The sequence below is a fragment of the Fonsecaea nubica genome (assembly GCF_001646965.1).
Source record: "Fonsecaea nubica strain CBS 269.64 chromosome Unknown Scaff55, whole genome shotgun sequence".
Classification (NCBI taxonomy): Eukaryota; Fungi; Ascomycota; class Eurotiomycetes; order Chaetothyriales; family Herpotrichiellaceae; genus Fonsecaea; species Fonsecaea nubica.
Genome location: NW_019173728.1, coordinates 108,605 through 132,325, shown reverse-complemented (window position 1 = coordinate 132,325; position 23,721 = coordinate 108,605). Strand labels below are relative to the sequence as shown.

Below are 23,721 nucleotides of genomic sequence, written 5' to 3'. Positions count from 1 at the left end.
TTTCTCGAAGTCTTTCGGAACCCTATCCCAGGAACCCTTCCGCGCTCATCCATAGTCTTGCCGACAACGTCCACCCCAGCACCAACCGGCGTTTGATATTTTATCAGATTGATTCCTTTCTCATATACCGTTGGGGGCGCGCCCCTTCACCTTCTTTCCTCCTATACCTCTGCGTCCGACTCGGTCAACGCTTAGTCCTGCTGCCCCGCTGTCTCGAGCAGTCATCCGACAGGCCCGGGACCCGGCATATTCCTATCACCTTCTCCCTGGCCGACAAGATCACTGCTGCGACGATTTTCGTGAAAGGCGATCGACATTTCAGATTGGAGATTCGAAATGCTCATCAACGGGGAAAAATTCGCCTGCGAGGCGTGCGTGAGGGGCCATCGTGTTAGTTCTTGCCATCATCAAGGTGAGTTGTGTTGGGCATTTTTCATACACCCCTAGAAAGGTTGAGTGGACTTGCAACTAACCCTTTGGCTATTCTAGACCGGCCCCTGGTACATGTCAATAAGAAAGGTCGGCCTGTTTCGCAATGCCAACACTGTCGAGGCTTGCGGAAGTCCCGCTCTCAGCATGTAAAATGCGAGTGCCATGACAAGTCTCATTCAAAGGAAAACTGTCCTCATGAAAAGCAGGAAGGGAAATCTGGTATGTGGACATCTTGTTTTAAAAGAGGTCATGGTTCTGATACCCCTTCCAGAACAGCATACTTGCTGCTGTCAACACGGCTCCCGTTGCAACTGCGCTCTCAAGAAAGACCACCTCGATCCGGTGCCTGAGGATATCTCGCAACTCCTTCAGCCAAAGGATCATGCTAAACATCGCCATAACATGAATTCCCACGACCCCAAGACCACGATATTCACCAACGGTCATCACAAGCCTGTCCACAAGTTCAACGATGCTCACAACCAGCTCGGAGCACCGTATAAGATTCCGTCGCGCTCCAACTCACTTCATGGGCATAGGGAGATCGCCCAACGTTCCACCGACAGCCTTCCGCTGACCAAGTTTGCCAAACCGTTCCACGAATCTCCCCTACATAACTCGATATCTGAGGCTATGCAAATTGTGGAACGAAGAGTCAAGTCGGAGCATAATTCGCCCGTGCTTGGGCCGACAAGGATGGCAGGGCCATCGTCGATACAGGATTTCAAGATACCCAATTTTGATCCCCGGGCATATGCATACTCTCCATTTGGCACGGATACTCCACCAACCCAGCCGAACAGCCTACCAAACAGCCAAAACCCAAGCTTACAAGATCTGACACTCCCAGAACGTTTTCCGGAGAACTGGTTCATGACGTTTGAACAAGCCCATGACTACGAGCCTCCACCGTGGGCGAGGTTAACGGAGGGGTCTTCAACAGACTGGAACAACATCAACCTAGACGGCACTAATAGTCTCTACAGTCTGAAAAATGAAAATTCGCCATATATGTTGTCTCAGCAAGTTGCTTTCCAGGCCTCTGAGTTGACGAGCCAAATAAACAGAGTGGGCATCACGTCCTCGAGCGAAGAGCCTTCCGAGGTCGAGGATCAGTCTCCTCCGTCTGTTGCCAATCCCTGGGGTGCCGATCGAGCCGTGGGAACTGATCGGCAGACTGGTTTGGATGCTTTCAATGATTACAGCAGTGTGGGTGGAGACGATGCCTCTGATCGGTTTCGGCTGAGTTCAGCCTCGTCTTATTTTGGGACTCCTCAAGCGAACATGCTGGCAAATGAAAACATCGGGAGTCTTGATATCGACGATTATTTGAAGCAGGCCGAGGCGGAGACAAAAAGAATGCAATTACAACATCAGTTGGCGCAGATGCAGATGAACCCACAAGACTCCCAAACTCCGTCTCGATTATCGAGTGTCAGTCGGGGTATGACGCCCAGTATCTCTACACCGGGAAGCACTGGGAATGTGGAGCATCCGTACACCATCAGTGAAGCCCAGAGATATGCGCATCCTGATGGAGGATCGAATCTGTCGGTGGACCATCCTAGAGCTGCGATACCACCCTCGTATATGGCAGATGATCCGGCGTGGTCGGTCGCGCCTGACATGACCAATCCGGAATTGAGTCTGAACGATGAACGAGAAGATGAGGACTGGGTTCGGTAGCACCTACCCAAAGAGAAGACGTCTTCTCCCCTTTCCTGCACAAAGACAGAACAATATCCCGGTACCAGACACCTGAAGTTATGATTGACGAAAATGCATTTTACGTACCTCGAATGATACCACGGGCTTTCTGGATAAACCGAAGAATCATATTTTTTTAGTCGGCGAAAGCTCGGGCTGGAGCACCTGGGGCGGAAACCGGTTGAGTTGGGGGTTCCCAGCAGATAATTGGGTGTTATTCTTTTCTGGCAAATGGTGGTCTCTATGCGAAGCGGACTAGGTATCGGGGCCTGCGAAGGAATCCGAGTATGCGCCGCTGTTGTTGTTGTTAAGTCCCACACTGTGTTGCTTGTTTTCCTTCTCCTTTGAGGATGAAGTCGAGTGTGGTTGATTCTTTGCCGGAGCGATAATTGGTTCCATGGTTTGACCAAGGTGCGGCGGGATTTAGACGATTGTTAAGCTTGAGCTGAGATGAAGTGCAATATAGAATAAGCATTCTGGGTTGCTTCAAGCCTCCTGGTAAGGAAGAGATGATCCTTTAGTCCTGAACGTGAAGGGATTTAGACTCTACCAAACCACTTGAGGATACTGTGCCCGTCTAAGCGTATCCATTGGAACTCCCACGTGTAAACAAGGTTTTCATGCCACTCAACGCAACGCCAGGAGTTTGGAGGCTGGATGGCGTCCACAAATATAGGATTGACAACCGTGGACGGAAGAATGATATCCCAAAGCCGATGTTGCCGAAGCCAAGAGTTTTCAGCAGCAGCTAGCGAGATGCTGGGGATTGTGATTGGTTTGACGACATGCGCTAGCATCGGCCATCCTTGCATGATGAATTCACCAGATGATGATTCCCTCCTTTTCGTCGTTCACCGAATTTAGACATTCAGCCTTATTCCTCTGCCCACTCTCAATACGCTGCACTCTGCTGTTCTGCCCAGCGCTTCCTTTGGAGGGTATCGAAACGACTATACCCTATATCGTCGGTGCCTCATTCATACGTCTTGTCTGTCTTTTCCGGGAACCAGTTCAGGCGGACTGATTCAGTGTTGCGAGTGATGACAGTCCAGCAAGGCTGCCAATGAGTCGCGTTCCGACCAAACTCTCTCGGGCATTTTCGTCGTCTCTCTTCATTACCGGTCGTCATTTGGTTGTTGGGAACCCATCTAGAAAGGTCTTGAGTTACAGTCCTAGGTGCCTCGCGGCTTGCCGACAAGGACGCACGGTTTCATCCAACTCTCTGGAGGAGGGGCTTTGTTCCCCCGGTCTACCTGTCACGATGAAACTCTACGCCATTTCAGACCTTCATCTCAGCTACAAGCACAACCGCGAAGCCCTGTACGACCTGAGACCTCACTTGGACGACAGCCTGATTATTTGTGGCGACGTTGGAGAAAAGATTGAGCATCTCCACGAAGCATTCAAGATCACCACGAAACTCTTCAAACAAGTTTTCTGGGTGCCCGGCAACCACGAGCTGTATACGCTGCCGGGCCACAGCAACCGGGGCGAGGGACATGAGGAGGATGCTCTGGACGAGGAACTTCGAGGAGATTTCAAGTATCAGGAATGTATCCGGGTCGCTAATGAGTACGGCGTCATCACGCCGGAGGATGAGTATGTGAAGTGGGAAGGAGAAGGTGGTCCCTGCATTATTTGTCCGTTGTTTACACTCTACGACTACAGTTTCAGGCCTGATGATGTGTCGAGAGAAGACGCCTTGGAATGGGCCATGGAGGAGAACATTGTTGCGACGGACGAGGCACTGCTCCACCCCGATCCGTATCTGTCGCGGGATCTATGGTGCGAGGACCGTGTCGCTAGGGCCGAAGAACGACTGGAGGCGACGTCACAAAGAGGTATCCCTCTGGTGCTGGTCAACCACTGGCCGCTGCGCCAAGACACCATCACAATCCCCTTGATTCCCCGCTTCAGCTTGTGGTGCGGGACCAAGAAGACCGAGGACTGGCACACGCGATTCAACGCCAAAGTGGTGGTGACGGGTCATTTGCACGTTCGCCGGACGGACTGGAGGGATGGCGTCAGATTTGAGGAGGTCAGTTTGGGGTACCCGAAGCAGTGGCAGGTAGCACGGGAGAAGGGGCTGGATGTCAACGACCTGCTAAGGGAGATCTTACCCGCACCAGACATGCAGGATCCTGGTGATGGCAAGACGATTTGGAGAAGGTCTGGAAAACCGTCGACAGATCTTGTTAAGAGCATAAAGGGGCTCGAGTAGAGGGCAGCACGGGGAGATGGGAGACGGGCGATTTGTGATGCTCGTTGCATCAGATCAGCGCTTTGCCTTGTTTCCCGGTCTGTGAGCCACCTGCCTCGTCCCGAAATGCCTATGTTGCATTGCTTCCTTACAACAGACTTGGAAGCTCGCTGTCTTTGGACTCTGGGCGTTTTCATTCAACATACATTTTGAGTTTGAACAGTGTGATAGAGCAGAGAGACGCCTAGACTAGACGTTGCCGCTCATGGATTGGGGGGATTGGGAACACAACTACGACGAGGCGAGCAGAGCAGAGCAGAGCATTGTTTGTGGCTTTTCATCTGTTTGCGTCTTCGTCTGTCAACCTAAATAGGTACTGGGGCCAGGACTCCCTGCTCATCCGCCTGCTGAGCGGCCATGCTCGTATACATATATATGTGACTGCTTTTGCGTTTTGCTTCTCGTTCTCGGGCGGTGTTCGGCGCACCAATCTCATCTCATCTGCTCTTCGCTTTTTTCCCTGTCTCTGCCGTCGTCTGCTCTCGGCTCCGCTCTAGCATGAGCTACGGGAGCGGTGGTTGACTCACTGACTCACTCACTGACTGGTTCGCGAGATCGCTAGATCACTGGTTTCGTTGGTTGGATAGTTGGTCAACATGCTGATTCCTTGACCAAACCATCCATCCATCCATCACTCCTCCCTACCCTCCCTCTTCTTCTGCTCCTACCAAGGAGCAGGAAACGGCCCCTACTTCTTCTTCGCCTGATACTCCTTTTCGGTGACCTCGTCATGCCAGACCGTCTTTCCATGGCTCACGGCGAGATGGAGCATGAACGACCCGTCATCGCCACCGTGCCAGTGCGTCGTGCCGGGGTCGCACCAGACCGTGTCCCCGACAGCCAGGCGGCGCGGCTCGCCGCCCTTGTCGCACACCCAGCCCGCGCCGGCCAGCACGCGCAGCAGCTGGCCCTTTTCGTGCGTGTGCCAGTACGTGCGGGCGCCCGGGGTGAACATGACGTGGTTGATGTTGATGTTGGGCCCCGCGTCGATGTGGATCGGGTCCATCCACACGGTGCCCGTGAAGGTGCCGCTGGCTTGTTTGCTCGAGGCCGAGGCGTTGCGGGACGCGGGGATGATGGTCGATGGCATTGCGAGGTGGTTGTCTAGATCACTAGTGACCAAAGTGTTGTTGGTTGGAGTTGTGGTGGTTTTTGATAATCACTTTGTTGGAGTAACGAGCTGGGACCTTTGTGCCTTTCTGCTCTCTCTCACTCTCTGTCTCTCGTGCAGCGTAATAGGTGCTTCGTGTCTAGATTAGACGAGGTCTTGTATATAGGCAGGGAGGTAATCAAGTAAGTAAGTAACTGCGTGAGTAGATTGGTGAATAGGTAGGTTAGCAGGGTAGGTAGTAGATCATCCCCTCCCTCCTCATGCTCCTCCTCCTCCCCACCTCCACTGCACCTCCATCTCGATATTATTCTTCCTACTACTTCTTTTCTATTGCCCCCCTCAGAATCCCGAACACCGCTCTCTTCGTAAATAACCGGCAATCATCATTCTAGTCTCCAACTCGCTGACCCGAAGCCATCCCTCGACAACAATGGACAATGTTTCACCCTCGGGTCGTGTTGTTCGCGGGCAGTTCTCCGTCGCCCCTCGGGGGAGAAATTGGGGTTACTCTCACTTACACACACACTCTTTCTTTCTGTCAGAGACACATGTACTCGCTCTCAGGGAGGCAGAAAGAGAGAGTCACGCAGACACACACACACACGTATGGACGCGCAGGGAGTGTGTCGGAACAAAACAACGGGCCCCGATATCGCACTTCTAAACCTACGCGGGTATAAAGCGTTGTTCATGGACTATTCTCGCGGTAATATGGACTCGGTACATACATGTTGTATGCCATGTCTCCATTTATACCCCAATTGCACGGGTATATAATTTCCAGTGCACACACACAGCTACCTATACAGATACAGATACATCCATAGTCGTCGTCATCCTCCCAATCTCCAAGTATACACATACCTCCAGACAAACAAACATATCTACATACTGTAGGCTACTAGCAAGGTAGGAAAAGTACGTAGCTACCACCAACCATCTTATCTCATCCGTCATACAATCTCCAAGCACTTTCCCATTTCAGCAACCTCCTCTTCCAGTCTGGTTTAAACCCCTGCCGGGAGACATCTCAGCTTTGCCCGCTTGCGCTCGTGCAGGGGGACGCCACCCTCGTGTGCCCTTGCGTACTGGTGCTTCAGCCGCAGGAACGACTTCCTTTCCTGTTTCCCGTATTCGATGTCTCCTATCACATACTCTCGATGCCCGTGGATGCCCATGCCCTTGGGCGTGACGCGGGGAGGAGAGAGCGAGGGCGAGAGAGAGAGAGAGAGAGAGACAGAGGCTGTCCTTTGAGACTTTAAATGTCCTCCCGGCAGGGAGGGTCTGCGTGGTCGTGATATGTATACTTGTTTAAATCAGCTCAGCTCGCCACGCTGCATTTCCTACCGTATGTGTGACGGGTATATTTATATCATGGATATCGTGCGTCACAACAACCAAAATCTCTCCTGGTCCAAGTGTTCCAAAATACACGCCTTACCTACTCTCTCCCTACGTGACAAACTTCCCAGAGCTGCATAAGTATTACCTGTATCAACCATGACTACCACTCCTCCCCCTCCCGCTTCGGTCCAAACCCACCGAGACCTCGTCCCCATCAACACCTTCACCTCCTCGACGGGCCAGCACGGCTCCCTCATGGTCACGGACATCTACATCCTCCCGGACAAGCTGGACGAGTACGTCCGGCTCGTGACGCCCGTGGTGCGCACCATGCGCGACATGCCCGAGTGCCTGTTCTGCGAAATCTCCCAGGACCCCACGGACGCGGCGCACATTCGGATCCAGCACAGTTGGACCGAGGGGACGGATTGGTTCGTCCGGGTGAGTTTATTGATTTGAATTTGTCGTTTACTCTCGCCCCAAATCCCTCTTTTGCGTGTGTTTGATACCTTTCTCCGTTCCTCTTTTCGGTTTGACGGAAAGAAAAGTGGGGTTATGTTCGCGTTGAGAGCCTAGAGTGAACAAGTGTGGGTAGAAGAATCGAGGTGTCCAAGGGAGAAACAAAAGGAAGAGGATGACGAGGTATGGTTGCAAGTGGTTTGAAGATATGTCATCGTTCATGAAAACATACATGCTCTCCCAAGGCTAACTGCTGTGCGCGGGAACTCTCTTCCCTCGACATTGAAAAACAGGCTTGCGAATCACAGCAGTGGTTTGCCGACTATGTCGAAGGGCTCGCCGGTATCGCGGACATGAGCAGAGGCCGTAGGTTTCACCCCATCGCTGTCCCAAAAACAAACGATGCATAAGGGCAGGCATTCGATCCGTCTCTCTGCTTGTCTACTCCCGTCAGGAGACAGGACTCTCACCATTGCTCTTTTTTCGCTTTTGCTTCGGCTCTTTTCAAGACTGACTTCTGTTGCTCTGTCAGGCAACGTTGCGCACTTCAATCGCATTCCCATCGATTGAGGCCCTAGGAGATGAATATGAAGAACATGCCCGAGTACATAGTGGGAAGTTTTCTCGCCATGGTCCTAGACCATAGGACGTGGATGTCCAAGGGGACGAATTTGGATCGTATGAAGGGCCGGCGAGGCTATCGGGGAGGAAGCAACAGGGAATTGAGTACGTATAGGCATCGTAGGGACAGGATCGCTTTGTCGCTTGTTCTAGGGAGAAGTAGTGTTGATATTGTACTGCGCGTTCCTGGTACTTACTCTTCGTCTCCTCGTCCTTCAGAGCCTCCTCTTGCCATCGCTCAGACCATCGCAGACATTATCCTCCTCTCTCTCACCAGGTCCGTGGTCGCTATTACATCACGCACATTGTTTGTAACACAATTCCCCGTCTAGAGATTTCGATCTTTCGAGGGAGTTTGTTTCCACTGCTTCCGGTGTTCGACTCGACTCGATTTCTCTCCAAAGTAGAAAGGGGTCATCGCGCATTTACAGTAGGTCACGGCCACTGGTCCAGCTTCCCATGGGTGGGAACAATCACCGGACGACCTTTATCATCTGTGCCGCGGGCTATGCCATATCAACAAGTATCTTCCAAACGACTGACGTCTGCTAGTCATTGTCTGTCGCTCTCGCTTTCGTGGTCCTGCTCTTGAAATCATGGTAGAGAAGTGTTATCAGGTCGAATCCACTCTCTTGTGTTCTTTCCACAGAGACCGGCCTGGGTCAACCGTGCTCAACTGTTTAAACTAGAGAACGTGCCGCAAAGGACTCGATGGAGATCGCAGAAGGGTCAGAGGGGCCGGCATTTGCTTGGAGGAATGTTGGTGCATTGAAGAACTGGAGTCCTGCGATTTCAGATTCTGAAATGTAGGATGAGAGGCGTTGGTCACTTCAAGGCGGTTTTCAAAGACCACGATGGGAATACAAATTCGACTTAGGCAAATGCAAGAATCGTGTCAGGGCACCAAGGCCACTAAGGGGACCGTTTCAAGTTGGTCCCAAAGAGGCGGTGAATATGAGAAGAGACGAAACGCAGCCAAAGTCGGCTAGGTTGCTGGAGCACCAACAGTGACAGGAGTCAGAAACTTGATAGGGGCCATTGAGTATCTTCTGTGCAAGCAGCGGTTCCCCGGTCCAGTCTTCGCGGGCTAAACGAGGGCACTACAGACATGACTTGTGGTCCGTCCAACGAAATCTCTCGCCAACGGTGCTTCCGTAAAGCCGTCTGGACAGTTGCCACCGACCCAGAGGAACATCCTCCCGCAGTGAGCACTTAGGAGATCTCGATTCATTGGTGAGAGAGGACCGGACGCGAATATCCACTTCTCCGGTCACTGGTGACTGGCGGCCGGATGTGATTGCACACCAATGGCGAGAGATGAGCCTTCACTTTCCTAAAATGAGGTAGAGCACAGCAACGCGCGTGACACAATGCCAGTAGTGTAGAATGACTTACTCCGTGCTTGATATATGAGATGTATCCCCTCTTCTCTGATGGGGTCGTCTCAACTCCTTAGGTACCCCGGAAGGCTTAAAGGATCGGTGCAAGGTCGAGAACGACGAGCGGTTGCCGGTACAGCCGGTACAGCCATGCAAACCCTTCACGGATGTTTGAAGTCGGACGACATTTCCTGGCTCAACTTACTTTTGGGAGGAATGGACCTTGACGGAGCGGCAGGGATATGGCAGAAAGTACCGGCACCTCAAACCCACAACTGAGACGTAGTGTCTCTCTGGCCACGTTGTACAACAGCAACTCTTGCCGAAGCTTGGTGTGGACTCATTACAGTGTGTGTTGTTCTTCTCTTTCCGACTGTCTCATCCTCCATTGGGACCAGGAGCGCTGTACCCCATGTTGGGCAGCAATGCGTGAGACGGGACACGCAGACGATTGCGATCAGGTGAACATCAAGGAGATCTTGACTAGCTGCGAAGCCAAAGGTGGTCGGCGAGGATTCGAGCAAGTCAAGAGTCCCTATGTGATAAGGAGGGAACAGTTGTGATAGCAGAGACGTGGCGGTCCTGGACGTTGGGCTGCAAGGTTCCAGAGCAAGCCGTTCGGAAGAAGGGGGCGTACACAGGCAGACCGAGAGGCGCACAGGGGGCTGGCTGTGAAGAACTGTACACAGGTGTGCAGACAGGTTGGTTGGGCTCATCCTTCCTAGGGCCAACAAGCTTGGGGCAGTGATCAAGGAACAGACAAAGTTTCGACAGTGAAGCGACAAACCGAAGATGAGGATGCGATGATGAAAGGTCAATGCAGATGTGCGCAGCTGCGCAGGTGCACGGGTTGCTACGATGGTCCCTGGCCGGCGTAATTCCCCCTTTTCCCCTTGTTCTCGGCTGGGCAACTCCGGGATAAACGCCAATTACTCGGTACTCCGAATCCTAACCGTCAAGTGGTCACAGCATCACTTCGAAGATGCAAAGCCAGAGCTATCGCTTCGTTATTGGCTGCTTACCTTGTTTCTGATGAGAGAGCTTCGGCCTGAGGCGCTAATCGATGAGAACCAAGGCTTGAATCTGCCTTGTTATCCACGGCGGCGTTGGTAAAGGCTGCTTCTCTCAACCCAAGCTGTAGGCAGCCACTACTTCTCGCTTTGGGGAGGCTGTTTGTGGGACTCCGTGCCGGGCGGGCATTAATGTCTGATCGACAATGTTTCAGGCATCCATCACCTTTGACGTTGCTGCTCACTGTTGGCATCGCAGACTGAGAGCAGGGCTCAGCGCAGCCTGTGATATTTGTCGGCACTGAGCCTTCTACTCGATATCGATGCGACCAGTCCATCATAAATCGCTCATCGCTCGACCAAAGACAGCACGGATTCTAAGCCTCTGAAGCCCGATTGCAGGCAGTGTCGGGGGCCCTCTCCATTTGCTATTATGGCATCCTTCTGGCGGTGTGCACGTCGACTTGAAGAGAAGAAAATACCCCGTCTGATGATGGAGGTGGAAGGTGACGAGCCAGGCAGTATATATTTCGCCGCTGTTCTTTTGAGGTCACCTTACATTGCAGATCCGACTATCCCTCTCTGAGTCAGTATCAGCATGTCTTTCAAACCTATTTCGAACTGGTCTGGTGCCACATCTGGTGATGATGGACACCTTCATGTTTGTCCGCCCAAAGAGAGCCACAATGCAACTCCACCTCACTCTTCTTCGAACTTGTCGACTCGTCTCTCGGCAGGGTCTGAACCGTCTCCTGAAATCAGAGCCGAGGGTTCGATTGCCTCTGTTGCTACTTCGCAGGAGACACAAGAGAACGAACAACGTCAGAGTGAGCTGATATCCCTTCTGAGACGAAGAGCCCTAACCCCTGACATGGGCAGGAACTTCACCAATGCAAGGAACCCCGTCCAACGACCCTACGAGCCCCCAAACCAGCATGGCCCAGGCAAGAACAAGCAGTGAGGGTGATGAAAGAGCGGATTGGGATTCCCGTCGCGGATCGACCATGACTGATGTTTCCCAACAAGCGAGAGAGCCTAGCCCTCCTTGGCAGCACACTGGCTCTTTTTCACCGAGATCCCCCCTGCTCCGCGGGGTTGGAAGTGTCATGTACTCCCATCCTCCACAGTGCTATGGCTCTTTTGACTCGCTGGAGGGCGAGGACCACCAGCTAAATGGAGACGGAGAACAGGAGGAGAACATTTCGGCGCCATCACATCAAGAGGAACGACCCCGACCACCCTCTCTGAGATGAAGTATGATATTGGGATCTTGCAGAGGAAGTGTGAACCACCACGTCATCGTTTGGTTCTTGGTCTTCCAACCTGCCATTGGCCGTCTTTGCTTGGGTGTCCCTTCTATCTGACGAGTTTGTTGGTTTCTTCTTCTCATCTTGTATTCTTTTGCAAAAGGCTTGTTTGTTGTGTTTTTCCTTTTCTAGAATGCTTCTCCCGAGAGATATTACCCCAAGGCTTGACAGACCCGGAGTGGAGTGGATTGTTTCAGTCACATCACTTGATGAACTCAGGTATCTCATGTATGGTAATTCATTTAGTGTATTAGTTCGTATCAGTCTGTTCTATCTGTTCACCTGTCTCAACCTTTTCTTCATCACGTTTTACCTCCTTCTGAGACGACCGGCGGATGTGATCTCCCACCGTTCCTTTGCATTCGACTCTTCTCGCGGCTCCACTGACTGATTGACTATCCTCAACCCGTACTGCTTGAGCGAAGTTGCTCTGGGTATTCATTCCCCTGAGATCAACACGTGGCTGGCCTATGTACCTGTACAACCACGACACTGTATCCGGGGCGACTTGGACATTGACAACCCCTTCTCGAGGATTCTAACGAGAGTTCGCTTCCGTTCCCAAGCGGTTCCCATCGACAAAATCATGAATGTACTTTCCAAAACGCTCTTGTTCGCGGCCACGGGGCATACGAGGGCATTCCTATTTACACAGTCAAGTGCATCCCAGGACACAAGGACAGTATTAGAAGCGAACGACGACAGAGGTCGATCTTCGAGGGTAGGTACCTCCATAGGTACATAGGTACTCGGTACATATGTAGATAGTTAGCAGGGCTTGGCAGGTGTAAGAATCTCAGAGTGAGAGGAAATGTTAACCGGGACCTGGACCTAGGCCTACGCTGGAGGACCCAAGTGACAATTCGCTTTGATTCAGGCGAGCCAGCATCTGGAACAAAAGAGGTCAATGGTGATGTGGTCTCTCGTTGTAGCATGTGGTGCGATGACTGTTGTGGACTTCAACGTTGTGAGATCGTGCAGACTAGTGTGTTGCAGTGGAGACAACATATCCTTGCCGATCAGATTCGTATCGAGTACCGAGTACTCGTTCATTAGATCCAATGTCCGTCATGTCTACACACCTTCCATAGTTGGCTTGGACAGACGGACGGCAGATGCAGGGTCTCCGTCTTCCCTGAAAGTTTGAGCGAAGCTAAGCATGTGATGTAATGCTCCGGCGAGGCTGCGGTTTGGCAAGGCTGCACAACTTGATATCAGGCTCACACCCTATCTCTTTCGCCCTCCCAGCACTTGCACGCCTGAGCACTCTCTGGCAGATCGCAATGTCACAATGAACACAACTTTTCACATCGTGTCCACTGAAAGGCAGGTCTGATAAACCAGAGGCCAAGTTGTTATGCGGGTGATAGCTTGTTAGTATTCCAACGTAGCCCTCTGTCGTGTGTTGTAACATTTCCATACACATCAGCAGACGTTGTGGATTTTGTAACGGAATTGATGTTGATGTTGATGGGTATGGACCTCAGGAATCGGTAGTGACACCCGCATTGCTGTCGGATACGGAATTACTGATAGTCCGCTCTCTACAGGGTCAATTATCGAGCTTGGGCTTCATGATCCCATTGGCGAAGAGCGAGCCGGACGACCTCATCTTGCCTCGTATTTTCAGAACTTCCTGTCACTTTCTTTTCATTCTTTTCAGAGGCGAGAAAGAATTCCCAGGCGATGCTGTCGCCCTCGAATCATGTGTACTTGTCACAAAGGTTTTCGAAGAGGCTGTTGTCCAGGAGAATCTCGACGGAAGAGGCCAAACCAATGAATAGCCAGTATCTTGTTTCAATCCCTGCTCAATGTGAGTACATGGGTTATTTAATAACCTCAGTCTTCTTCAATCTTCTTCAATCAATCGACCATGCCCGTACACGCCCATGTCAAATGTACCTGCGGCCATGAAAGGCCCATCTCTTCAAAGAATGGCCACAAACTCGCAATTCGTGTCGTAAGTAGATGGAGGAGAGTGCGCATCTGCGGCGAATAATAATTCATGTTGTGTGTTGACTGTGTTGAATGGCCAGGATTTTCCAGCGAACTTGCCGCGATTTGTCCCTGCTCTTACATTCATGCTGACGTGTAGGACGACTTTCGAACAAATTCGCGGCTCAGGTGCCAGTGATCGAAGAGGCGGGCAATAGATCTCGCGTAGGGAGGTTGGAAATGTAAATAGTCGCTAGAAGGAATGCTGGCGTGTAAATACCCTTCGAAATCTAGTTGGAACTATACAAAGCAGTAGATAAGCTCTTGGGTTTCTCGCGCTTGTCGCCGTTCGCTGTGAGCGCGAGGGCCATTCACGCAGGCATTTAGTGTCCACAAGTCGAAAGGTCTTTTTTCGATGAGCCCAAACAGAGATTCGCACATGGTTGGTTCCTGGACACAGGATCTCATGAGTCTGTAGCGTCCCTCAAGTCGAAAGGTACTTGTATAGCGAGACCATGGGACGCGATTGATTTTGGCAGCATTCTGTGACCAAGATCAAAAGGCTGACTGTTCTCACAATCGATAGTATCTCGATCAAAGTGAAATGAGAAAGGGGATTGCTGCTCTGTCAGAAGCAGAGCCGGGTGAAAATTCCAATCAGGCTAAGGCTCTCCTCTGGGGGATTCTGGAAGTCTTTTCCGGAATCATGCGTGAGAGCGCAGGCAGGTTCGTTTATCCGGACTGGTCAGTTGTTGATTCTTTCTCACAAAGCGGTCCGAGAGCGCAGTTGATCAGCAATACGAACGAAGATTTCATTGATACTCATTCATGGCTTACCTCGATGTCGAGAACCCCCTGTGTTCGACCCAGGAATCCACGCCTCGCTCTGGCAAGTGCGGGTGAGAGCCACCAGTCGACTGACTGAACCGAAGCACCTGAGTCCTCCGTCTGCTCCTCAACATTCCACAGTTTCCAAGCATTCATCGGGGGTGCTCGTGTCCTACAAAGCCTTGTTCCTTTGATCAAGTTCAAATGTGTTGTTCGCAGGTCGAGCTCACAGGTGGAGGGACTGTCGACACAAAGTGTCGCATTCAGTTCTTGTTTCCCTCATCAAGCCTCTGAAAGTAATCGATGAGGGGACATTAAATAGGAACAGAGATGGAGAGAGGATGGCGTTGCAAGACAACTGTAAGTTTGGCCTCGAGTGGCATGTATCAAAGCGATGATGCTGATACAAACATAAAGACGCTGTGCTAGGCAGAGGAACATCCACATGGTTTCAAGAGACATGAGATGATTGCCACAACTCACCATTGACATATGCATGAGGGTGATACCTCAACGGCAGAAACACTACTGTACTATCGAACATTGCGCCCTCGTCATGCGAGCTTTACCACCACAGATTTGTTGGCATGCAATGGGACAGTGGCGGCAATATAACCAAGAGCTGGAAGGATACCAGACATGCTATAAGATTGTCCCATGACTGACGTCGAGGTACATGTGTTGAAGGACAATACTTGTAAGCCGTCCATGCAAGTTCGTCGGCTGAATCTGTGGATGGTACACCCCAGTGTATCTGGCTGTTTTGACGTCGAAATACGCGAAAAGATGGCCGGTCAGGCGAAATTGTTTTCTCCTGGCTCCTATCCTTCGACGAGGCTGAAGTGCAGTTCTCGACTCAGGAAGCTGGCTGTCAACGGTATGGATGCTCTTTTCGACTCCGACAAAGCAATTCCGCTTCTTGCACTGAATGACTGGCGGCGGCGGGCACAGGTTGATTGATCTGGAGGGTGCACTTCCCTGCGGTTTCTGGGTGGTGTTGGCGGCGAAACCGAACTCTCTCTTGGTTGTATGCAGCTCCGCTTCTCTGCAATGACCAGATGCTGAAAGCTGGCCAGCACATCTACTGCGGGCGTCGAAATCGGATGGGCAGGACAGTCCCTCCAATACACAGTTGAGATACGGAGCAGGATTTCTTTTGGGAGATCCTCGTGTGAGGGCTTTCTGCAGGCGCAGCTTTCTAAAGCGCAGATCTAGCAACAAGGTGGCTTCATTTTTCCTCTTCCTCTTCCTCATCGTCGACCTCGGTTACCACAGCGATGTCCGTGGCTCTCCCACCGTTAAAGCCATCGTCTTCGAACGGGCAACTGCTCACGGCGCAAACTGCATCCACTTCGGCCCGCATTTCTAGGAAATCTCCCGGCCTTGAGCAATTAAGCGCCTTGATTGTGTAATAGGGAGTATTTTGGAAGACATTGAATGGGTCAACTACTTCGCTCCAATGCTTCATACCCCAGGGTTTCATCGCTTCGGCAACATTGGTGGCACAGGACCGGTGAACAGGGTGGCCGTTGCGTGCATAAAAGCCCGGGTTACACGCCATGTAAAGCAGATCGTGAGTTTTGACCATGTCCGCGACTATAGTAAACATTTTTCGGTCCCGATTCGTGTAGAGCGCCTCGCCTACCTGCGGAGATGCAGAACCTCCCAGTGCGTATCGCGTGTAGCTCGTGGAAAAATGCTCCGAGTTGGTCGCAGGGGAGTAAGGCAGCGTCCAAGCCATGAAGTCGACCACCTGCTGGCCATGGAGGTCGACGATACGGAAATGAGATGAAGCTTTGACCTCGAAAGCGTGGCCGTGGGCGGCGGGGACCAGATGCCTTTTAAGTTTCGACCGAGGATGCCTCACGAGGAGAGTTTCCCAAGGGTATTGCAGTGCCGATGATTGGTTGCGCTTCGAGGTGGATGAGGGAGCATCGTGGTCTTGGGGCTGGGGAGCGACATGGTCCTGATGTTCTTGGGCTTTCGCCATGGGGCCCTGGGCAAAGACTCTACGTGTCATGGTGGGTTGACTAGGTCTTTCAGGACGAGGAGGAGGAGGGAGAGGAGTGGTGGTGGGGGAAGGGGAGTGAGAGGGGTTGGCAACAAGCTTGGACAGCTACATATGCATGCCGATCACAAGGGGCGGTGGTGCTGGCGGGTTGTGCACGATGGCACAGTGAGATGGAAGTTCGTAAATGGAGGGGTCACCAGGGTTGAACACTGAGTGATTCCACATACGGGGATTCAAGGTCACACAATGACGTATGACAGTGGGGGACAAAGCGCAGTCTGACTGCGGTCACCTGCCTGCCTGCGTATCCCTAGTTTCGCACGTGTGCAAGATCAAGTCGACGCGCGGAACCCTCTCCCTCTCCAAGAGTACTTGGAGACACATCAATGACTCTCCCTCTTCTTGGACCCGAAGACACCTGTTCCTCAAGCACAAAACAAAATCTCCTGCACGGGACAAATGGGCGTGATTTTTGGCACCTTTCTCCGGGTGAAGAGGGGTACCAAGAATGGGAAGACCGATCACAGGGCCACTATCACAGCGACTCAAGAAGCTGGAATCCGACTGGTCTCCACGAAATACAACCATCCATCCGTTGGCATTTGACTAGGGTTGGTGATGGTTGTCCCAACCGGCAAGATCAGGAGTCCTCCGGTTTGGCGAGGTGGCACGGTGGGTTATCTGAGTGGTATTTGATCCCCAAGATGCACGTCTGACCAGCGTATTTTTGTGTACTCTGTGTATTTCCTCAGCATATGGCGTATGACGATTCCAATCAACGCCAAATGTGTTGTCTATTGCAATTCGCATTCGGGACGGCGGGAAGGGCTTTCAACGGCCTGCTTCTTCCTCGGAGCGCCTCTCAAAATGGTTCGACCGAAGATCTGGGGTGGTAGAGCAAGGAGACTCGTTGCTCGGACGGATTCCATTTCCGAATCCTGCTCATGTTTTCTGTGAGTTAGGAAGGTGCACATGCGGGAGCACAGAGCCAGGTATCTCGGAAAACTTGGCTTTCCGACTGTACCTACAGGGTCATTAGCTTCTGCCACCAATCGTTCCACCTGTCATATCAATCTGAGGCAGGCTTTAACCACTCCCGCAGGCATAGCCCTTGATAGATAGGCCCTGCTCCGCGACGGACTTGATCGAATCCCACATATTTCGGCTGCAATGGTGTATGAAGTGGGAAGTAGCCGTTATCCATCCCCCTATGTGACGGCCGAGCAGTCTCAACAATCAGTACTTGGGTCAGATTGATCGATCAAGCCACAAGGCACAAGGGTATCCTCAGACAAGATCGTCCACAATACCGTGAATATTGAACCCCGTATTAACGTACCCAGTAGCAGCGCCTTGACACCATTCAATATGTAGGGATTTCCTGAGAGAAAGGGATCTCAAGCTCTTTTGCACCATTGATAGCTCAACCACTGCAGGCGTTCGGTTCTCATCCTCCACAATAGTTCGGTTCAGCGCGGGAGTCTTAGATGGTCCATCTTCGGTTGGTCGCTAGAAGGAAATCTCACGGAACTAGTGTCACTTTGTTCTTCTGATCCTCGGGAATCCTCGCTTGGTAAAACTTGCATTTGAGCTGGCGAGGGTAATTCTGTGCCTCCATCGATGACGAAATCAATCTGCTCGAAAGCCTGCTGGATCGCGATGTTAGCTCGACATTCGTTTCGCACGTGGGCGGCCAGTTGCGACAGTTCGACGCCTGAGCGTATAACACGGAGCAAGTCCTCGGTCGCATTGAAACCGCCGGCTCGCACGGTTGCGATGATTCCTCCCAGAAGTTGCTGGTGTCGCTCGAGGGCAAGTTGTTTATCTGCGAGTTCTTGGGCAGTTCGATGATTCGCAATCTTCCGTCGCTGGTCAGAAGTCGCGTCGTAAACGCATAGACTTTTTCTCGCGGCACACGCCTCGCAAGGGTTGCCTCCAGAGCACTGGTTCGGGTTAGACGAGCAGCTGGTGAACGCTCCGAGTGCGCTAGATACCTTTGTTTTCCTCTGCTTGCAGGCACCGCAGGCAGTGGATATTTTTCGGGGGCGCTGAGACGATGGAGGCTCTTGGGGAGGCTCGCCGCCGGGGGGTGGTCGCGGGGCCAACATCTGAGACATGGAGAGTGAATGGCTGCTGTGAATTCATTGGGAATGCCGAGCTGGCTTTGAATCTCTCGGAAGTCCTTTTCAATGCGACAATCTGCTTGACAATTCATGTTATTGAGAGCGCGCCATCGTAGGAAAAGGGCCCCTGGGAGGAAGTGAGTGTGCGTTTTTCGAGGAAGCTTGAGAAGATGAGCGAAGCTCACTCGGTGGAATAAAGCAGGTAAGACAGAATTATGGCGGACGAGATATCCGAACTCTGCGAGTGGGCTTCTTGGGCCTGACATATTTATACTAGGCGCTCCCCGGAGGAACGTTGCAACCAGCCATAGTTACGACACGAATAGGAAACTTCGAATCGGCCATTTGGTCCATGGCTCTGCCAGTATTCGATTATTTGGTTTTATACACAGCAGATAGATGACTGGACTCAGAGGCATCTTCCGCTTGTGGCTGTTCGTCCTCGAGTGTCATCGCAAAGCATATAGACCACTTCTGACATCGAGAGAAGGGCAGATTCGGGCTGGCTCTTACAAGGAAATTCGCAAGAGATCGACCGGCTCTCTGTGTCTCAGAGGGCGGGAAGCTCGATTAGTGCAAGGTTGGCTCATGGTGTTCGCTGCAACAAGAAATTTCAGAGCCGACCGACTGGGTTTGTGATTAGGGGGCACGCTGGGCCTACATCCCTTAGCCTCGCCGGTAGTTTCTTCCGGGCTGTAACAAGCCCCTCCCCATGAAGGCAAATTTGGCGCGAATCTCGAGATGTGAATTTCCTAGGCCGAGCTGAGATCAGCACATGCAGAGCTCCGTGCTTGGATACCAATTCTTCATATTCATATTTTTTTTTCTCCATGGTCTGAAAGTCGATGCTGGGACACAGAGACGTTGAAGGGCGGGGAGACCTAAAACTTCCAGATGAGATCGAGTTGAGCCTGAGTCCTTAGCCAACCTAGGCTCTACGGGTATGCTCGGCACGATGAACAGGCAATGGCAGATGACTGTGACCATGTTGAATAATAGGAGCCATTGCCCGCAGCAGGGGGTTAATGTTGTGATTGGTAACTGGACTGCTATGAGGCGCAGAAAAAGCCAGGGCCCTTTGCCCACACTGCAAAGTGTTTTCCGACTCCTGTGGGGTTGTGAAATCACGTGCAATATCACGTGTATTTCACGTGACTCAACTTGGCACGCTCAACGATGCCGAGCCAGCCAGTCTCAATTCAGACTAGACTAAATCTTAATTCGCTCCGCTATGATGTTGATCCCGAGTTTGGCATTTTGGAGCCCAAAAAAATTCCTCGAAACTGCGCCCCAAATTTCCGTTCGAATCTCTTGAACAACTTTGTGCCCTTCCACGTTCTGAGACTGTGTGCTTAGGACATTGGGTTTAAAACCTTCTTGGGCTTTGGAACGTTGAAGGCTTTCCTCTCGTTCGGCCTAGCTGTGATTGATTGAAACAACCACAGAGGCGCAGGCTGCCTGCAGGCTATGATGGACGAACAGAAATTCTTGGAGCAGCTCTCCATCATCCTCGATCCAAAGAAAGGTGACGTGAAGGCTGCCACAAGTGTACTTCAGAATCAATACTACAAACAGCCAGCGTCCCTACTTGCCTTACTACACCTCGTAATCTCACACGAAAGTGCCGACCTCAAACAACTTGCTGCCGTCCAAGCAAGGCCGTTGGTCTCGAAACACTGGACCAAGATTCCTCTCAACCAGCGGCAAGATGCGCGAACACAGCTCTTGCGGGCGACTCTCGCCGAACCCTCCTCCCTTGTCCGACACTCATCATCGCGTCTGATAGGCACGATTGCGAAGATTGATCACCAGGATGGAGAATGGCCTGAACTGCCTGGCATGTTGCAGCAAGCCGCCACGAGCTCAAAAGCCGCGGAACGTGCAATCGGCGTGTACGTGCTTTTTTGCATCCTCGAAACTATGGGAGAGCACTTTCTTCCCATATTCAAAGAATTATTTGCGCTCTTCAGCAATACAATCAAAGACCCAGAGAGCCTCGAAGTCCGCGTCAACACGCTGCTAGCCATCTCCAAAATGGCCTACTTCGCTGATCCTGAGGAAGAAAAGGCATTACTTAAGGAGTTTCAAAACATCTTCCCAGCCATGGTTGCTGTTCTGAAGGATACAATCGACTCTGGCAAAGAAGATCAGATCATGCTCGCCTTCGAGGTTTTCAACACCCTTCTGACTGCCGAATATCAATATATGTCGAACCACTTCCAGGATTTGGTCGCCTTCATGAACGGCATTGCAACCAATTCGGCCATGGTTGATGACATAAGGACTCAAGCCATCAGTTTCTTGATGCAGTGCGTCCTCTATAGACGGCTGCGCGTTCAAGGTGCCAAGATGGGGGATCCACTGACTAAGAGCATGTTACAAGTTGCCACGGAGGTCGATGATGATTCCGCCGACGAAGACGAGATCACGCCTGCTAGATCAGCTCTGGCTCTAATCGAAACCATGTCTCGGCATCTCCCGCCCAACCAAGTTGTCGTTCCACTTCTAAACGCACTCCCCGAGTATTCCAAAAGCTCCAATCCCAAACACAGACAGGCTGGCATCCTGGGTCTGGGTATGGCTGTGGAGGGAGCTCCAGACTTTCTCAGCACCCAGCTGAGCTCTGTTCTGCCAATACTCTTCACACTTCTGGAGGACTCGGAGGTTATCGTCAGACGAGCTGCGCTGCAGACAACCGCCAGGCTCGCCGAAGATATGCCGGAAGATATTAGCAAGGCCCATGAGAAATTGATGCCCTTACTCGTCAAGAATCTGACCGCTGCCATGAGTGCTTACAAAGGTGAGGAGGAAGGCCCTACTGTGGACATCATGAAGACTGCGACAAGTGCTATCGATGCAGTCGTGGATGGGATGGATGCTGAAGATGCTGTTCCTTATCTCGACAAGCTGGCTCCACTACTTCAACGACTCTTTGAGCACCCGGATTTCAAGATCAAAGCGCTGGCCGCGGGGGCTCTGGGCTCGTTGGCTTCAACAGTGGAGGCACCTTTCTTGCCCTACCTTCGTGACTCTATGAATGCTATGCAAGAATACATCACTAAGAAGGAGAGTGAGGAGGAACTTGACCTGCGCGCTAGTTGCACCGATGCCATGGGTGAAATGGCTGTTGCCGTTGGTCCAACTGAGTTCAAGGACTACGTGCAGCCGCTCATGGAGACTAGCGAAGAGGCCCTACATCTCGAGCACTCCAGACTCAAGGAGAGTACCTACATTCTGTGGTCGTCTCTCGCCAAGGTCTACGAAGCGGACTTTGCGCCTTTCCTCGAAGGAGTGGTGAAAGGTCTTTTCGATTGCATCGACCAGGAAGAAGTCGACCTGGAAGTTGAGCTTGGTGCTAGTGCGAGGGACTTGCTTGGCAAGGAGGTAATGATCGACGGCAAAAAGGTCAAGGTTGCTGCAGCCGATGACGAGGATGACGATGGGGGCATCGAGATCGATGGTGATGATGAAGGCGACTGGGACGAGTTGGCGACTGTCACGCCTATAATTCTCGAGAAGGAAATCGCCATCGAGGTTATCGGTGATGTTGTTTCTAACACCAAGACGGCCTACCTTCCCTTCTTCGAGAAGACGGTCGAAAAACTTCTGCCTCTGGCGGAGCACGAGTGCGAGGAGTTACGCAAGGCCACATTCAGTACGTTGCATCGCGCGTACGCTGCTCTTTACGATATTTCAGAAGAATCAGGCCAGCTGCAAAAATGGAAGCCTGGCCTGCCACTCCAGGTTGAACCGACGCCAGAACTGAAGAAGTTCGGGGAGCTCTTGATGACTGCGACATTGAACGTCTGGCCCGAAGAAGAAGAATTGTAAGTGAGATCTTAGCCCTGTTCCCTGGTGGTGCTTATCCACAAGATGAGATATCCTCGTTAATCCCAGCTCACTCCGACACGCAAGTCGTGAATGAAGCGAACGCGATCTTCAACCCTCTGAAAGATGTTATCTGCCTTCAATGTGCATCCACAAGCGAAGGAAACCAAGCTGACTTTTGGAAATCCTTAGTCATACTGTCACCGAGATCTCGAGAGCTCTATCCGAGAACCTCAAAATGACGGGTCCTTCCCTCCTCAGCTACCCTGATGTCCTCTCCAAGATCGTCCAGACAGTGACGGATTTGATCACGAAACAACACGCGTGCCAGATCGACATGGCAGAAGCCGCCCTGGATGACGAAGACCTGGAATCCACAGAATTAGAATGGCTTGTTGTAGACAGCGCCATGGATGTGATCTCGGGGCTTGCTGCTGCGCTTGGCCCAAGCTTTGGGGAGCTGTGGAAGATTTTTGAGAAACAGGTTCTACGATATGCAAGTGGTGGAGAAGCCCTGGGCCGTGCGTCTGCATGTGGGGTGCTCGCTGAGATCATCACGGGCATGGAAGGAGCTGTCACGCCATATACCTCACAGATGCTGAATGTCCTCCTCAAGCGTCTCGGAGATGAAGATCCTCAGACCAAATCCAACGCAGCCTATGCCGTGGGCAGACTGGTGGAGAAATCCGAAGACGCCACCACTATCGTCAAAGCATACCCTCAAATCCTCTCAAAACTCGAATCTATCCTGCACATTACGGAGTGCCGCTGCCAGGACAATGCGGCCGGATGTGTTTCTAGGTTGATACTGAAGCACAAGGACAAGGTGCCCATCCAGCAGGTTCTCCCAGCATTGGTTGACAGCGGCATCTTGCCTTTGAAGGAGGACTACCAAGAGAACGAACCGCTGTGGACAATGATCGTACAGCTCTACCGCGGCCAGGACCCGACGATTCAACAACTCACCCCGAAGTTGGCTCCGATCATGATGAGTGTGCTAGGAGAGCCGGAGGAACAATTGACGGATGAAGTGAGAGAACAGGTCCAGGCACTCGTGGAGCATTTGAAGAGCCTGCACTAGAGCAACGGCCGTGCGAGCTGTCCACTTTCTGGCTACTTGTCAAAGAGTGGCGTAAAAGTTCCACAACCAGGTGGCGGATGGCAACACAAACGTCCCTCAGACTCGGGCTAAACCTCACACATGACAGAACGACAGATGATGTCTCGGAAGTTAATGCGTGTAACGAAATGAACGTCTTAGAGCAAAGTTAGACCAGAGATACCATGTATCATGTCGGATACAGTGCGAATGCTAGATGCTGTTTACGAAAGAACATAAGGGACCCATCCGTGCTGCTACTCGGGA

At 51.9% G+C, this 23,721-nt stretch overlaps 7 protein-coding genes across 7 annotated transcripts; 4 read left to right on the top strand and 3 right to left on the bottom strand.

Moving 5' to 3' along the window:
• Positions 1–834: 834 nt before the first annotated feature.
• Positions 835–2,118, top strand: AYO20_07691 (hypothetical protein; the record flags this gene model as incomplete). The annotated part of the gene is made up of 1 exon (XM_022645976.1): positions 835–2,118. The coding sequence occupies one exon, from the start codon at positions 835–837 to the stop codon at positions 2,116–2,118; it is 1,284 nt and encodes a 427-aa protein (XP_022498066.1).
• A 1,282-nt stretch (positions 2,119–3,400) lies between these two features.
• Positions 3,401–4,360, top strand: AYO20_07690 (hypothetical protein; the record flags this gene model as incomplete). The annotated part of the gene is made up of 1 exon (XM_022645975.1): positions 3,401–4,360. One exon carries the CDS (start codon positions 3,401–3,403, stop codon positions 4,358–4,360), a length of 960 nt encoding a protein of 319 aa, XP_022498065.1.
• Positions 4,361–5,087: 727 nt separating this feature from the next.
• On the bottom strand, positions 5,088–5,489 carry AYO20_07689 (hypothetical protein; the record flags this gene model as incomplete). Its single annotated transcript, XM_022645974.1, has 1 exon — positions 5,088–5,489. The coding sequence occupies one exon, from the start codon at positions 5,487–5,489 to the stop codon at positions 5,088–5,090; it is 402 nt and encodes a 133-aa protein (XP_022498064.1).
• Positions 5,490–7,010: 1,521 nt separating this feature from the next.
• AYO20_07688 (hypothetical protein) lies at positions 7,011–7,723 on the top strand (the record flags this gene model as incomplete). The annotated part of the gene is made up of 2 exons (XM_022645973.1): positions 7,011–7,295; positions 7,607–7,723. The coding sequence occupies 2 exons, from the start codon at positions 7,011–7,013 to the stop codon at positions 7,721–7,723; spliced, it is 402 nt and encodes a 133-aa protein (XP_022498063.1).
• Positions 7,724–15,621: 7,898 nt separating this feature from the next.
• On the bottom strand, positions 15,622–16,413 carry AYO20_07687 (hypothetical protein; the record flags this gene model as incomplete). Its single annotated transcript, XM_022645972.1, has 1 exon — positions 15,622–16,413. The coding sequence occupies one exon, from the start codon at positions 16,411–16,413 to the stop codon at positions 15,622–15,624; it is 792 nt and encodes a 263-aa protein (XP_022498062.1).
• A 1,460-nt stretch (positions 16,414–17,873) lies between these two features.
• Positions 17,874–18,521, bottom strand: AYO20_07686 (hypothetical protein; the record flags this gene model as incomplete). The annotated part of the gene is made up of 1 exon (XM_022645971.1): positions 17,874–18,521. One exon carries the CDS (start codon positions 18,519–18,521, stop codon positions 17,874–17,876), a length of 648 nt encoding a protein of 215 aa, XP_022498061.1.
• Positions 18,522–19,997: 1,476 nt separating this feature from the next.
• AYO20_07685 (hypothetical protein) lies at positions 19,998–23,436 on the top strand (the record flags this gene model as incomplete). The annotated part of the gene is made up of 2 exons (XM_022645970.1): positions 19,998–22,354; positions 22,548–23,436. 2 exons carry the CDS (start codon positions 19,998–20,000, stop codon positions 23,434–23,436), a joined length of 3,246 nt encoding a protein of 1,081 aa, XP_022498060.1.
• Positions 23,437–23,721: the final 285 nt, after the last annotated feature.